At 35.9% G+C, this 14,962-nt stretch overlaps 1 protein-coding gene across 1 annotated transcript in view; it reads right to left on the bottom strand.

Annotated features, from left to right (window-relative positions):
- Positions 1 to 7,499: 7,499 nt before the first annotated feature.
- xrcc1 (X-ray repair complementing defective repair in Chinese hamster cells 1) overlaps positions 7,500 to 14,962 on the bottom strand; it is a 34,264-nt gene continuing 26,801 nt past the window's right edge. Inside the window, exons 13-17 of the mRNA XM_015372917.1 lie at positions 12,311 to 12,359; positions 11,753 to 11,883; positions 11,402 to 11,492; positions 11,180 to 11,255; positions 7,500 to 7,677 (exon numbers count right to left, since the gene is read on the bottom strand). Of these exons, the coding sequence (XP_015228403.1) occupies positions 7,570 to 7,677; positions 11,180 to 11,255; positions 11,402 to 11,492; positions 11,753 to 11,883; positions 12,311 to 12,359 (455 nt within the window). The 3' untranslated portion in view covers positions 7,500 to 7,569. The remainder of the gene's footprint in view (positions 7,678 to 11,179; positions 11,256 to 11,401; positions 11,493 to 11,752; positions 11,884 to 12,310; positions 12,360 to 14,962) is intronic.

Here is a 14,962-nt window from a genome sequence, read left to right as displayed (position 1 = left end):
CAATAACATTGCTTATTACAAACTACAGTATGTACATTTTGCAAGGTTGATAGCTGCCATGCATGTAATATGTGACTAAATGTTCAACCGAAAAGCACTTTATGAGCGTTAGGATGTAACGTTTTACATATTACGGCTTAAATGTGCTATGATGTATAACTGCCCTTTTATAAAGTCTATTTTAAACCACAAACATCTCCAGCTTGAATGGATTAAGTGAAAAATACTAAGTATTAAGTAAAAAAAATACTGTGCTAACCTTGCAATCCTTTAAATGTTGTTTCATTCTCCATCATGGGAGATATTTAAACCTGATTGAAAGTCGAGATTTTTTCCCCAGCAGAAATACTCAGATGATGATTCAAATGCCATCTCTTTTTCAGTGTGCACAATAGCAGAGGAGGAAAACTATTATTCTTTATCTTATAAAGCTTTTAAGAAGAAATACATTTTATTTTTTGCCCAAAGAAAAAGTGGTTTCAAAATATCTTTCTCCTTTTAATTTTAAGTTATAGTCCTAATTAGAACTTGTCATTTTTATGGTAAAATATATAAATACAAGACTGTCTAGCAAGGAAAAGATAAACAAGTCAATAAAATAAAGGTCAGTCACATTTTCCTGATGGTTAATAATTTGAGGGGCACCTTGCTGTTTGCAGGTTTGGAGCAATCTGACTAATTGCATCAATTATCAAATCCTAGGCATTTATATCTTAGGTTGTTTATTGATTCTTTGCTTCTAACAAAAGCAGTATTTTTTGTAATCCCTAATTTTTTAAAATGTGAATCATTACTACTAAAATTATGGTACCAAAAATACAATATTAAAGTTGTCCTTTAAGCATATCTATTTAGTATTGCAAAATAACCCCTATAATATATATAGAGATATGTTTACTTGAATCTTTTTGAGGCATCCAAGGAACATTTTCTCCTCTGCGCTTTCTTCTGCTGGCTCAGTGCTGATGAAAGAAATTGACATTTTAACAGATCTTCCCCCTATACAATTATTAATACTGAGCATCACAAAAAAAACAAAAAAAACAAAAACAAAGAAAACAATATTTCTGAGTGAATAACTGTTTATCCAATTCATCCCATAGCTTTCTCTAAAGATACACATGTCAAATTATTTTCATGGTCAATATTTGACCTTAAGATGAACATGCTATTTTTAGCATAGTTAAAAACCTTTAAATGAAACACATTGTGTGTTGGCATAAGAGAATGGCTGTGAAAAATAACCTCCAAAGAAATAATCCTTTTTGAAGGGACATTAATTATTCAATAATTATCATTTATGACTAGGTAAATAAATGTAATATTAATAAAAATAATAAAAAAACAACTAGCCAGTAACTTTAAATAATCTATATTTTATATGCATTTAGTAAGAAAGCTGTATTGCTGTTAGTGTGGTGTGGCGGTAATATAGATGAAGATAATCTCTTCCGTAGAGTATATATGTAATGAATTCTGTATTTTTCTTGGTACCCTCCCTTGCTTTTGGGTGATATATTGTAGGGGACTTGTTCTGAATCAAATAACACTAAAACTAAAAAGTCTGTTCATGTAGTAACACAACATAGATATTTCAGGAATATTTGTAATAGGAAATAGGAGATATTTATAATATGTTTAGGTTTGCTATATTAACGTTTTTCTTTATGGCATTTAACTGACCAGACATGTGCTTTTATTATTGCATTTTGTCAGTAATTTAAATAATTAACAGCACTTGTAGAAGAAAGAAAATATCCTTAGAAAAACACTATGAACTTAGAAATTTTGTATGTGCATAAAGTGTTCCTGAAATGTTAAGAATATCCCTTTCCTCACCATCTGGGCCCCATTGGTGAGGAAGTCACTGATCCAAAGGCAGATGATCCAGTGCTGTTGAAATTCAGGGCCAGCGTGTCTATCTAAGTAGGTTAGGATCATCGTAGGTATTACTGTTTGCTAAAAGGCAGAATAACGACATGCGATTCCTTTTAGAACATCCTTCAGACATAGATGCTGACATGTATTTAGTATTCAGCAGAATTGCATTTTAAACTGTATGGCATGGGTCAAACATCTTGGTGTTCTTCCATGAGCTCTTGGTGTAATGGCTTCTTCGTGGCTGGTTTTGCAACGTTCTCAGTTTCGGCTGATTGATGCCAGACTTTTTAAAGTTTACTGATTTTATTAAACTGATAATTATTAATGACATGTGGTTTTTTTTATACATGTTGTCTCATAACAAACGGATTTACGTAAACAGCAGCTTTAAAGGTGTAAATCCAGCCTTTCCCAGAATCTGAATAATTGAGTTCCAGTTAACCTATATATGCAAGTCTTGACTATTACAAATGAAGGCCAATTAGTCTGTTAATATTGTGCAATGAGTGATTTTATTGGAACTTCACAACATTAATTTATGTTTCCAATAGATAAATGCTTCTCCTGCTGTGTTCTATAAACAAGCAGTTCACCAGCAGTTTGTCATTATTGCCTCGCACTAATGAAATGTGCTCACATTGATTTAGTATCTCAGCAGTACCAATGTCAGAGGCAAAAGACAACCCTAATCACGGACTGCAGAGGTCATACATTACATGAAAACAGTGCAATCATGCAGATAAAAAGTTAAATCATAATGTTTAGTTTCTTTAAAGATAGGAACTGATGTTCCATAAACTGGTTTTAGTATATAAATTTGAATTGCTATGGAAATTTCTCTGGTAATATGGATTCCAGCAGATGTTTACAGTATATTCTAATATACTTTGACATGATAGCATTTTTTTGAATTATGAATAGACTATTTTCAGAGCAGAAGCCAAATGAATTAGTGGGGAAATCATTTGGCTTAAAGTAAATCTCCCTCAGCAGAAAACACATTTTTAGGATGCAGTTTTTAGGCTTTGCTTACAGGGACAGTTCATAAATATTTTTGAAGCAGTGCATTACTGAAGATAGGTTCAGGTAAGCCTTGGAAAAAAGGTTCAGTGATTTTCTCATCATGACAGATTTACTTTATTGGTTTTTATCAGTTGGGCTGGTTTAGAAGCAGGATGCTGATATGTTTACCTGAAATGATAAAAAGAAATCCTGCCTGAGCCCTTTAAGCTGATAAGCATTGTCACTGAGAGCAGGGTGGAAATAAAATAAATAAGAAAAAAAGAAAGTCTAACTGAAAAATAAAGGAGCTTCAAAAAGAGGGCAGCCCACCTACCTAACAAATCCAAGAAACAAGAAAAAGAAGGTGGAGAAAATAGAAGCAGATGAATTTAGGATTGGTGTCTAACTCTGGCTCAGTTTATGAATTAGGTTTGGAGGTTTCATAAATTATTTGCATTATCAAATATTAATTAGTGACTTTCACATGATACTACTTTCAATCAACTACAAGCTATGTGAAGTTTACTAAGTGTTTATTGGAGATAATCAAAATGCATCATTTAGATTTCCTTTAAATTCAAGGTTTAAATATTTTCATGAAGTAGAGTCCTTTTTAAGATTTAACCATTTTACAACCACAAACTATTTATTTCAATTTATTTGACTTTTCTATGTCCATAAAAATAATGAAGACTTGTGAAGTGGATGGGAAAAAAAACATTATTTTTAAACTTTCTAAGTGAAATTTTTTTTTCTGTTTTAGGGCCTTCAGTTTAAAAACTTGTAGAAATACTTTTTCACTGTAACTCTTATGAGGCTCATCTTCATAAATGCTATTCATCACCAGGGACCTAAAATAAAAAAGCCTTGTGCACAACCTTCCGCATTCTCTACAGCATACAATTTCTGCATAGTAATGATGGCGCACCGGCTGGGGAGAAAATCCTTAGGTGGTATGCCTTTGATTTAAACTACATCATAAAAATTCCAGTGTCAAGTGGTATTTGGTTCATATATATTAAGGTCCTGGTTCACGTTTTATACGTAGCAGGGAGTTTGAGTTTGGGAAAAGCTTGGATGAGTTTCCCATACCTTATGAAAGTTTAACTCCATATAGAATCAATATGAAAAGTATGCAGAATACTTCAGTTCTGAATAAATAAATTAGTGAGTAACATTGAACTTAAATTAAAACTAGCGAAAGCAGTCATTTACCTTGACGTAAGCAGGTATGTTAAAAATTAAAAAATTGAAGTTCCACATCACATGACAGATGACATTTTGTTTAAAACAATTTCTGCATTGGAAAAATGACCAAAAGCCGATGACTAATCATGGCATGCTAACTCTCTGTAATAGATTTACATATTCAGAAGTACTAGCTGTAGATTATTGTTGTTTCAGGTACTCAGGTAAAATGTTTTTACTTAATTAAAACGTTGAGTGACACGAAAAGAGCAAAACAATTGCTCTTGCTGTAAAGTGCTCTTTAAAATCCGGTTTGGAGCTTTGGTCAGGTTTCCCATGCAAAAAGTGTGATCTCTTTTTTTTTTTTTTTTTTTTTTTTTTCCTGTCTGGCAATGTGGCAATAAGAATAATTGTCTTGATGCCAAGACAAGAGCCCAACAGATAGCAGTGTAGCAGTATGGCAATTGCCATACTGCTACACTTGTGACATGCATATAAATTGCTTTATTATAATTATGCAGGGAATTTTACAGTTTATATGGACACTGCAATGTAAATAGAGCAGAAAATCAGAAGAAGAAAAAGGAAAAAAGAAAAAAAAGAAAAAAGATGAAAGAAAGAGGAGATAGAAAGGAGATAATGACAAAACATTTTCAGTCTGCTTCATCACCTGTAACGAGATGAAAAAAGAACAGCATGACCAAAAGACATGGTACGAGATATACAATAAAGCAACACCTTGAAACTATCGCTAAAGTAATATTATTAAATCTGACATGTACTCTGTGTTACCTGAAGATATGAATGTGGGCTTTCTGTTTGGAAGTGAATCTCTAAGTACCTGGAGCCAAGCACCTGTAATTGTTTATGAGGGTGAACTTGTGCATGTAAAGTTTATCCATAGAAAAAATTCTCAATAGTGGTTGTGGAGAGCTGGAGAGAGAAGAAGTGTGATCTCACCACCGTAAAAACCTGGTTACATGTACCAAAGACAAGGTGTGGACTACATCATCATCAACAGTAACATCTTACAAATTAGGCTCGGCTCCTGATTAATTCCCTTCCATCTTAGTGTGACAGCTGTCAGATTGCTGACATGGACCTAATTTGGTTTAACAAAAATGTCAAAGCTGGATTTGCAATAGAATAAGCAGGCAGAAAATAATGCTAACCTATCCAAACTTTAAAATCAAAGCGCTCCAATTGCTTCAAATGTGAGTTTGAAGCAATTACTCACTTCACAGGTGAGTAAAATCAAGGTGGCCAACATAATGGGATATCACCCAACAAGTCATCATACTTTTATAATACTAGATGTGTAACTCATCTGTTAGTATTGTAACAACGTCGAAGCTGATGGAAAGATAAGCAGTTCAGTTACAATATGGTACTCCATGAAAAATGACACTTCGCTACAGTTTTTAAACAGTTTTTTTTTTTTAAAGACTAAGCCATACAAATGTGGATGAGCCAATTTGGTATGGAAGAACTTTAATGCATGGAAAAGTGTGAGACCCATTTTGAGTTGCCAACAAATATGCTTCTTTGGAGAATTAAAAATCTTGCATAACAGATTTCCAAATGAAAATCCTCCAGAGAAGATGCAAAGCTGTTAAAGATGCAAAGTGTGGATTGACATAATTTCAAATCCTATAGAGGGGAAATAATTACAGTATATGTGCAAAAGGAGACGTTATAATGCGTTTGGCAATATAGGGTATCAACATTTGGGAAAGTCTTAAAGTTTGTGGGCAGAACTAAAATCAAAGAATATTTTATAATTCTACATTTTTAATGTGACAAATATATTAAAATAAAAAAATGAATGAATGAAAATCAGAACAATAGCATATCCAGCAGCTTAAGATGCCATAATCATAAAATCAGAGGCTTAAGATCAGAGTGAAAGAAATCTTTACTGTTGAAGCGGCAGGCAATAATAGCCCAAGCTTTACATGAAACATAAATACTGTTACAAAGAGCAAATAAGAAATCTTTTGGGAATGAATTAAGCAGTCAAGAATGAGGAGAGATAGCCCCTTAAAAAACTTTCGTGTCACCAAGAAGATGGAGATGGGTTCAAATGGGAAAAGGTGCTGCATTTGGTCGACCCCTTTCACAGACTAGATTTTCTCACTTTAGGACATAAATGAGTTTGACCCCAAACTCAACCTGTTATAAAAGGCAAATACAGCACAAAGTTACAGGAAAGGGCTCAACATTCTCAGCTGTATGTGTGTGAGCCGCCTTTCACAAGAAATACAGCCAGACAATCCAATACTCCACTGCTTTAAAAATGCATCCTTGCAGAGATTTCCAACCTTTTCATCTTCCCTGAATTCAGTCTCCCCTGTAACCACCCCTACTTCCCCATCTCTCGTCCGCATACCATGCTTCTAATTCCCTTGACTGAAGTGCAGGAGACCCAGTGGCTCTTGGCACAAAAAAGGAGAAGTAAATTAGAGTGGAGAGAGGACTCGAGATCAGAGAGGGAATGGAAAAGAAGAGCCTCTCAAGCAGCAAGCAGAGTTGAAGCTAGAGAAAAGTAAAAAGTTGGATTAATAAGCAACAGTAATAAGCAATTAATAACAACAGCCAAATTCTTCGATAAAAAACACTTTTATTTGGACAAAATAATTATGTACTACAGCAATACAAAACATTTTTTTTTAATAATCAAATTTTGCTGTAGAGAGGAGAACCCAAACAAACCACATGCTGCAATGTAAAGAAGGTAGGCATTTTTAAAATATCAGTGATGTAAAATTTGAAGTGCCTCTTTATTGCCTAAATAACACATGTTCTCATCTTTTTTAACCATAAAGAGAGCAGTCACTGAAACAGAATATAAAACATAAAACACACACCTTCACCTTCAATATTTTTAGTCAAGTTCCGCCATTTCTGATGTAACTTTGTCAAATTCTTGACTACAGCTTTAAATAACCTCAACCTATCACTTGACTTTGGGTTGATCTCATAAAGTCTAACAGTCTGCAACAGTGAGTCTCTTATCAGTGCCACTGGCAGTCAGGACAACATCATTACTCATTCCCATCCAGTAGCCTGAGGTTGCAGAGGGGAGCAGCAGCAGACAGCAGCTGCGCGTGTGTCGAGAAACTCCAACAAGCTCCGAAGCAGGCATTTTGTCTTTTTTTGTAATGTCCAAGAGATGAGCTTCACATGAATGATGGTTCTCTCTTTCTGCTGGCTTGTGACTAACAACTCTAACACAAGAAGTTAATAAACAAAAATCTATAACTAATTCTATCATTGAAAGCTTAAAGGGAAAGCATCTTAAGTTATTTCATTACCATCATGTACGTCGATATAACCACAAACCCCCCCCCCCAAAAAAACGAATGAACAATCAATGGTTTATTGCTTCTTTGAAGTGGATAATCAGAAAAAAAGAACTATGGCTTTTCCCTTCAGTGTATCAATCAGGAGTTGAACTGTGTCTCAGACTCCTCAGTGTGTTCGCGTACGCTGTATTCATCAGGGCACGACAGTGTAAGGCTGATAGGGCAGCATTTTCTGACGTTCATTGATGGCGTAAATCCATGCAGGCTTCACAAAGTTCAGGTTACAATTGTCCATCAGCGCCTGTGAACAACAGAAAATTGTGTAAATATTTGAAGATAAACTTTAAGAGCCTTATTGTGATGATTTTATAGCTAGAAAGATCAAATTGTGTTTTGATTTAAAGCAGCACCCAAGTAAGAAGTACTGACCAGAAGTCACCCTGTTTTATCTGAAAAACCATAAACAGATGTTCAATGAGGCACGTTGATTATGTTTATCTACCATATAATGGCTAAAAAGGCCTGGGTATCAAGGTACTGTATTTTCCAGATTATAGAGCGCACCTCATTATAAACCACACCCACTACATTTTTTGGAAAACACTGAATATATATATATATATATATATATATATATATATAAGCTGCACCGAGCTATAAGCCACTGATATCTGCTGAATTGTCTTCCACCAAACCTGTAGGGGGAGCTCTACATATAGCCCCTGGATTAGAGAGGAAGGAGAATGCTAGCTCCCGTTAGCTTATTGACTCCCAGTAGTAAGAGCTTCTACTGGAAGATGGAGCTTTGTCAGCTCTTTATTTCAGCCATACAGGAGTTCAGCCCCGTCTCTTCATTGGTTCAGTAGCTTTAATGCGGCAAATAAATGTCAAAATATGCGAAATTGTTCTCCATCCATCCTGCTGCCAGGATGTTCTTGTGCTAAGTGAATCTTTTTTTATTTTTTATTACTGAACTTTATTAATCTTACACTAAAGAAATTCATCTCTGCATTTGACCCATCTCCTTGGGGGGCAGTGGGTTGCCATTGTGCGCCACCTGGGGGGCAGTGAGGGGTTAAGGGTCTTGCTCAGGGACCCAGAGTGGCTCTCTGTGGGAGTGGGCATCAAACTCAGAACCTCCGCCACCCAGGTGCAATGCTCTAACCATTAGGTCACCACTCCCCTAAATTAGCCCCTTATTCTTTAACTTCCAACCATGACCTCCCACTCTGGTGGATAGAAAAAATCCAAAGAAAAGCTGCACCTTCCTATAAGCTGCATGGTTCAAGGCGTGGGAAAAAGTAGCAGCTTATAGTCTGGCATATTAAAGCATTTTGTATTCCAAATGGTTTAGAACTGACCATTTCTACAGTTCAATTTTTTTTCCTGTGCTGTCAAAGTAAATTCCTTGTGACGAAAGTGTTCCTTGACTGTATGGAGCATCGAGAAAATAAAAATCTGCTTCAGATTTTTGCCCCTCAACGAGTTTTTAATAAGGACATTGTGAACAGAAACTTTTAAGTTGTTTGTATTACCTTTTCTCCTTAACTTTTGGCTTATACAACAAAGCTAAAGAGGAGGTCCTAGTTTTGAAACATTTTACAAAAAGAAAATAAAATTTAAACTTTTAGTATTTGAACTGTTGACCAAGGGAAATAGTTACATATCTGGTTAATTGATCGATGCGTCTCTAGTTATAACACCTAAACACATTTAGTTCATTGTAAAAGGGATTTGATTCAACAGATAGGTTGTCAAAGTTTGTATTCACACCAGGAGAGTCTTTTGGTCCACTCCTTTGGTCTGGACCAAGACTGGACTTTATCTTCTTCTGTTTTGTGCAGTTTTTGTTTCGCATTGTGAACTATAAGTTGTAAAGAAAGCCTCAAGTATATAGGTTGCTGTTCCTGTTGAGGAGAAATGATGATGGCGAGACAGAGCATGGAAAACTATTATGGGAGTCCTGCATGCAGCAACTCTGTTCTGCATATCTGTGCCTTCAAAGAAGCTGCAGAGTCATTGTCTCCTTTGAAATTCAGCTCAGTTTTATCTTATATCAGAATGGCATTGCCGGATGAGACCCATGGCATGCTGTTGGCAGGATGCCTGAGAAAGCAGAGGGAGAGGCGGGTCTTGAATAATTTCTGTACCACTGCTATAGTGGTTGGTTCAGTCCAAAGAGATGCATGTTTTCCGTAGTTGCAACATATCAGGTCCAGTTTGCATTCAGAACAGACGCTGACTGCGTTAGAGGCTGTTTGAAAGCCGACCTGCACGACATCAGAGGTTGCACTTCGGTCCAGTTTCCTGGTCCAGTCAATGTTTTGCTTCGGTGTTATTGGTCCTTACCAAAGGTTCAGGACACGGGGAACAAACCCTGGTCTGTTTAAAGTGGATAAATGTGACAAATGCAAATAAAATTTCAGAAAATGTCAAAAAGGTTTGTGTAAGCACTCAAGTAGAGATTATTTAACTAGATCATCATACACTGACAACCTCATTCCAGTTAGACCTGCACTGGGCAATCGGCAGCACAAATGGGCAGGTTTATAAGTGATCGGCTAAGACCGGCAACCGGCGAGTCATTATGATGATGAACAATTTATAGCAACAGTCATTTTTCTGAGTGGACGCGAATCTCTTCAGAACTTGGTCCATGTTTGTTTTGTTCACAGCACCCAAAACAGGGGGACGAGTCACCGGGACAACAGAGGTAATGTGACACGGCGTCCTGAACCTCAGACAGGAGCAGCAGGAAATCAGTATGTAGTTTGGAGAAGATCAGAGGTGTAGGGAGGAGGACCCAGGGCAGACAGCGCATCAGAGCAGGGAAGAGGGTGAGGCTTGCTAGTGCTAGCTAGAGGCTAACTGCTGGAGGTAGGAGGAAGGAGGACCGCAGAGAAGCTTGCAGCAGGGACAGAAGGCGGCTGTCTGCGCTGCAGGTAGGAAGAGGAATAGTCTTTCTAGGGCAAAATTACAACTTTTTTTAAAAGACACAAATGAACCTCATAAGAGTATTCCCAACTTCATCCTTTGTCGAGATAATTTTCTCTAAATCCCATTTTAATTGAAAAAAAATTCTCTCAGCTGCCTCCTTCACTAAATCAATGGTTAATTCATGATTCCTTCTCATTTCCTAATTTTTATACCTAATAATACAATGTAAATTTACATGAGAAAACAGCATTGAGGAATTGTTGGTTTTGATGCTATGATCCGTCATCAACAATATTGGGATTTTGGTCATTGCGATCGGCTCCCAAACTCCTGATCGGTGCATCTTTAATTCTAGTTCAATATTTTTTAAAGGCTTATGTGTTGGGTTATAATCTAATCTAATCTCTCCATTTACTGTGGGATCCCAAACTTAAGCTTCAACCTTGAAAGTAAAGTTAAAACAAAGTATTATTTTTTAAGTTAATAGGTATAAAATTGGAAACAACATTTCAATGTAAAGGAAATACCTGCATGTCTATGTAAACCAACCCAGCTACAAAGTCTGATAATAGTTGATAACTTGTAAAAACTCTGAGGAAGCAAAAATGATCTAAACTAATTACTTGATGATTCCATCATATCTTCATATCGGGCAAAAACACCGCTTTGATGTATACATACAGAATATTCCTCAAAAGCTGCTTTAGAGGAATAATCTGCATAATTGAGCAAGAATTTACACAATCACCTGCAGAAATTGGTCTCTGAATTATATGCTGGAAGTCGTAAACAGAGGAAAGTGCATAATTCACTCGAAAATTAAATACTACACTTATTAAATGACATTTCAGAGGGAGAGGCCTTACATCTTCAAAGGATTCATGCCATCCTTCACTGGTCACAACAAACTGCACTTTCTCTGACATGTAGTCCTCAATCACTCTGAAAAAGAAAGAAAAAAGCAGTGAGATATGAATTATATCTGAATATATTGCATCTTTGAAAGGTTTCTGTTAATTCAGTGTGAATCAGACAAACTTTTTATCAAAAAGTAGAATATTTAAAATTATACAAAAGTTTTTTCCTACCCATTGAAGGCAACGATGTATCGTAGAAGTAGTCGCCTCTCGTTGTTTGGGAATTTTCCATACAGTAAAAAGTGCTTTCCTTTGAGGAAGTCTGGTAAAGACCAAAAGAAAACATTCAAAGGAGGCAGATGCCAAAACCAGACAATATGGAGGAGAGCAATTTATAGATGCTTTTTGTCAAAAGAAAGGCCACACCAAATCTAACAATAGACACATGGGTGTTTGGCCATCAATTTTGTGAGGAGCTGCAGCTGCGGCCTCTCATCCATCAGACCTTCAGAGACAGATGTGTTCCTGAAAGTGGGACATGAATAGCAGAGAGGAAGACTCCTACATAAGAGGCAGACGTACCTGGCAGCTCAGGGATGGGATAATCCTCTTCTGCTTCAGCATCTGTGTTTTCATCCGTAGACCCCCCATATGGATCCTCCTCTTTCACTGATGATTCCTTCACGGCGGCTTTTTTCTGCCTGCTTTCCACCCTTTGACAGAAGAAAAACATTTGAAGTGAAATCGTTCAGTGGTCATAATGAAAGGAAACATTTCCGGTTGGTCTTCTCAAAACACAGAAAACAAGTTTTCAAACAAGGATATGCTTATAAATCTTTTCTCTGTATAAAATTCTAATACGTTACGCTTTTCAGTTTTCACTGTTTTTAATTCTTTTTAAAATTAGTCGCAGTAGCAACTACTTTTGTCCAAAAGCAGTAAATTAAAAAAGATTCCATGATTTCATACCCATCTTTGAATCTTTTTTTAAATCAATGATCCACTGTTTGCCCATTGTTTACTTTTTGAAATTAAAATAGAGGCAAGTTTGTTTTAACTGCATCTAAAATTCAATTAATCAAAACTAACCTAGAGTCTTGAAAATAAGATCAGTTTGTATTATTTCCTCTGCTTACATACCTCTGGAGCTCGTCTTCTGTATCCACTCCAGATTCATCCTCATCTTCATCTTCTCATGTTAAAAAAAGAAAAGAAAGTAAAAGAAGTTTAACATGACTCACGGAGGTGATCCCAGAAATGGCTAAATTAAATGTGACGGAGGGGGGAAAAAATTGCATCTTGCAGGGAATTCTATTTGTAAATTAAATATATGCTTCCGCAATTCGACATATAAACTCAATGAGAGTAAATTGTGCTGACTGCACTGCAACTCCAATCTCAAAACTAATTAACTTTAATGTGCGCAAGAGTTAAATCCGTTTTAAATTCCTTGCCATCTGTGGAGAAGAGCTTGATGTCTAATTTAAATGCCAGGTGAGTTCGCATTTCTATGAAATATACATAAACATTTAATTTGATGTAACCTTGCTGGCAACACAGTTATTACCAGCCGGTGTTGTTTGGGGGGGGGGCAGCTCTCTTTAAAATGCAGTCCCCATGTAACGCGGTGCGTGTTGGCGGGTCAGAGCTCATTGTCTATCCTTAATGACGCACCTCAGCACTTTGCTCTGGGCCTTGCATTAACATAGAAATGAGAATCATGCACAAGTCCCTCTGCAGTCATTACTGCTTCACTCCACTCTCGCCTTCCCTCAGACTGCATGCTGTCTTACTCTTGCCCTTTTTGCAGCAGCGTTGTCCACTCATCCATTTCAAGTGGCTTATAATAGTTAGCCCCTTTATCTAATCCAACGCCTCTCATTTTGTCCCCTAACTCCCTCTTTGCCCATTCAGCCCTCTTCAGTGGTGCTGCTGCCCTCTCTCTCTCAGGTTCCAGATATTTGAGTGAATAAAATCAATCATTTCACCTAAGTCAGTTAAAGTCGACTCTTAGATTCACTCAATGCTGACACATTTTCTTTCTTTTCTTTAAATCTAAAGAGATTTGTGGTTATTTTCCTATTTAATTGAGCTCAGTGAGTAAAAAATGGCTACTCATCATTTTCACATTTCATTTTTGTGTTAGACCAAATTTATCTCTACTTAATAAAAAAAAAAAAATCACTACAGTTATTCACTATATGTAGAGTTTTTGAAAGTTTCAGTAAGTTAGATAAAGGACTGAAAAATGTTTAACTATTTAAATCTTAGGTGTGATAACTTACCTAACCGCTGAAAAAGGATGCATTCAACTTTGTCAACTAAGAATTTTGTTATCAAGCTCTGGCATTTGGCTGGAGGTCTTTTACAAAGAGGTAACCTGACTTCAACATCTTCCTACATTCAGTCATTTTGTTTCTCAAGGCTAAAAGAAGGTTTTTGTAAACAACAGAAATGATTTTGAAGACGAACCTTTGCAAATGCACTTTTTTTTCCTTTTTTTTTTTTTTTACAAAAGATTAAGTAACTGGAATAAAGACTAAATAATCATGGGGAAAAAACACAGATATATATATATATATATATATATATATATATATATATATAATTATCTGTGTATATATATATATACACAAAAAGACAGGTTATTTGGTAACTTAAATAATTGGTAATAACTTAAATAATTATAAATATTTGACAATAATTAAATGTAGCTTGATATACACTGCATATTCAAATCAGAGGGAAGTAAAAAATACAAAGTGTTTCACTATGTTGGTAACATCAAGGACTTTGACAATTTAAAAGCAAAATATCCAGGTAAATATAGAAAACCGGCATGACCAACAAAGTCTCTTTCTCACTGGTACTGTAATTAAAGCTCAGCTAAAGAAAGTGGGAAAACTCTTAGTTAAAGCTACATTAGTGAGCTTGTAACTTGGAATAAAATTCCAATCAGTTTATTTCCCTTTATGTGATTATGCATAAAGCAAAGCTATGCACAAAGCAAAATGCGATGAAACATTTTCAAAATAGTTTTTGTCTATTTCAATACTGTTGTGATCGTTTTGAAATCAAAATCTAAAAGATAAAACAACAAAAAAAACAAGGATCACACAATTTCAAGGCAGCATGCCAGCGTCAGAAGGAAAAGGTCTGCAGGGCTACAAAAAAAACGACTGAAAAATTCTCCTGAAAAATGTATAAACAGATGCCCTCAAATTAGGAAAATGACCTGTTAACCTTGTGGTATGTTTTAATGCCAGCGCATTTCACCAAAAATGAATAAATTAAAAATAGCTTTGCCTCAGATTTGTTTTTCCATTAGTTCTTTTCTTCAAAATTGTTTTTGTTTCAAGACCTAATAAGGAAAATCCGGACATAATAGAGACTGCGAAGTCTGAAGTAATGGTCAGAGCAAGGTCTGCATGTTAATAGTGAAAACAAGAAAGTTGCAAAGATATATATATAAACTAATAAAATATATATAGCTAAACTGCATGAAATGCAAGATTTACTCTATTTACCACAGCTGCCTCTCTCAGCATCATTATTTGGTTCATGATAGGTCCTAATTCACTGAGGGCCGGATCTATCAAAGGTTTGCGTGTATAAAAATGTGAGCTATTTCACTGCGCACACTAAAAAATGTACAAACTGATCTATCAACAGCGTGCTAAAAGGATTTGGTCTTTAAAACGTGCTAAATAGCGCCTCTTATCCATTTAGTACTTTTTCTGCAATGAATATGCAATATGGGGCTCCCACAAGACGCAAAAGTGCGTCTTGTGG

Source organism: Cyprinodon variegatus, unplaced genomic scaffold (assembly GCF_000732505.1).
Source record: "Cyprinodon variegatus isolate N-32 unplaced genomic scaffold, C_variegatus-1.0 Scaffold77, whole genome shotgun sequence".
NCBI classification, from domain to species: domain Eukaryota; kingdom Metazoa; phylum Chordata; class Actinopteri; order Cyprinodontiformes; family Cyprinodontidae; genus Cyprinodon; species Cyprinodon variegatus.
The sequence above is the reverse complement of the archived record's forward strand: the minus strand, read 5'-3'. Positions and strand labels throughout refer to the sequence as shown.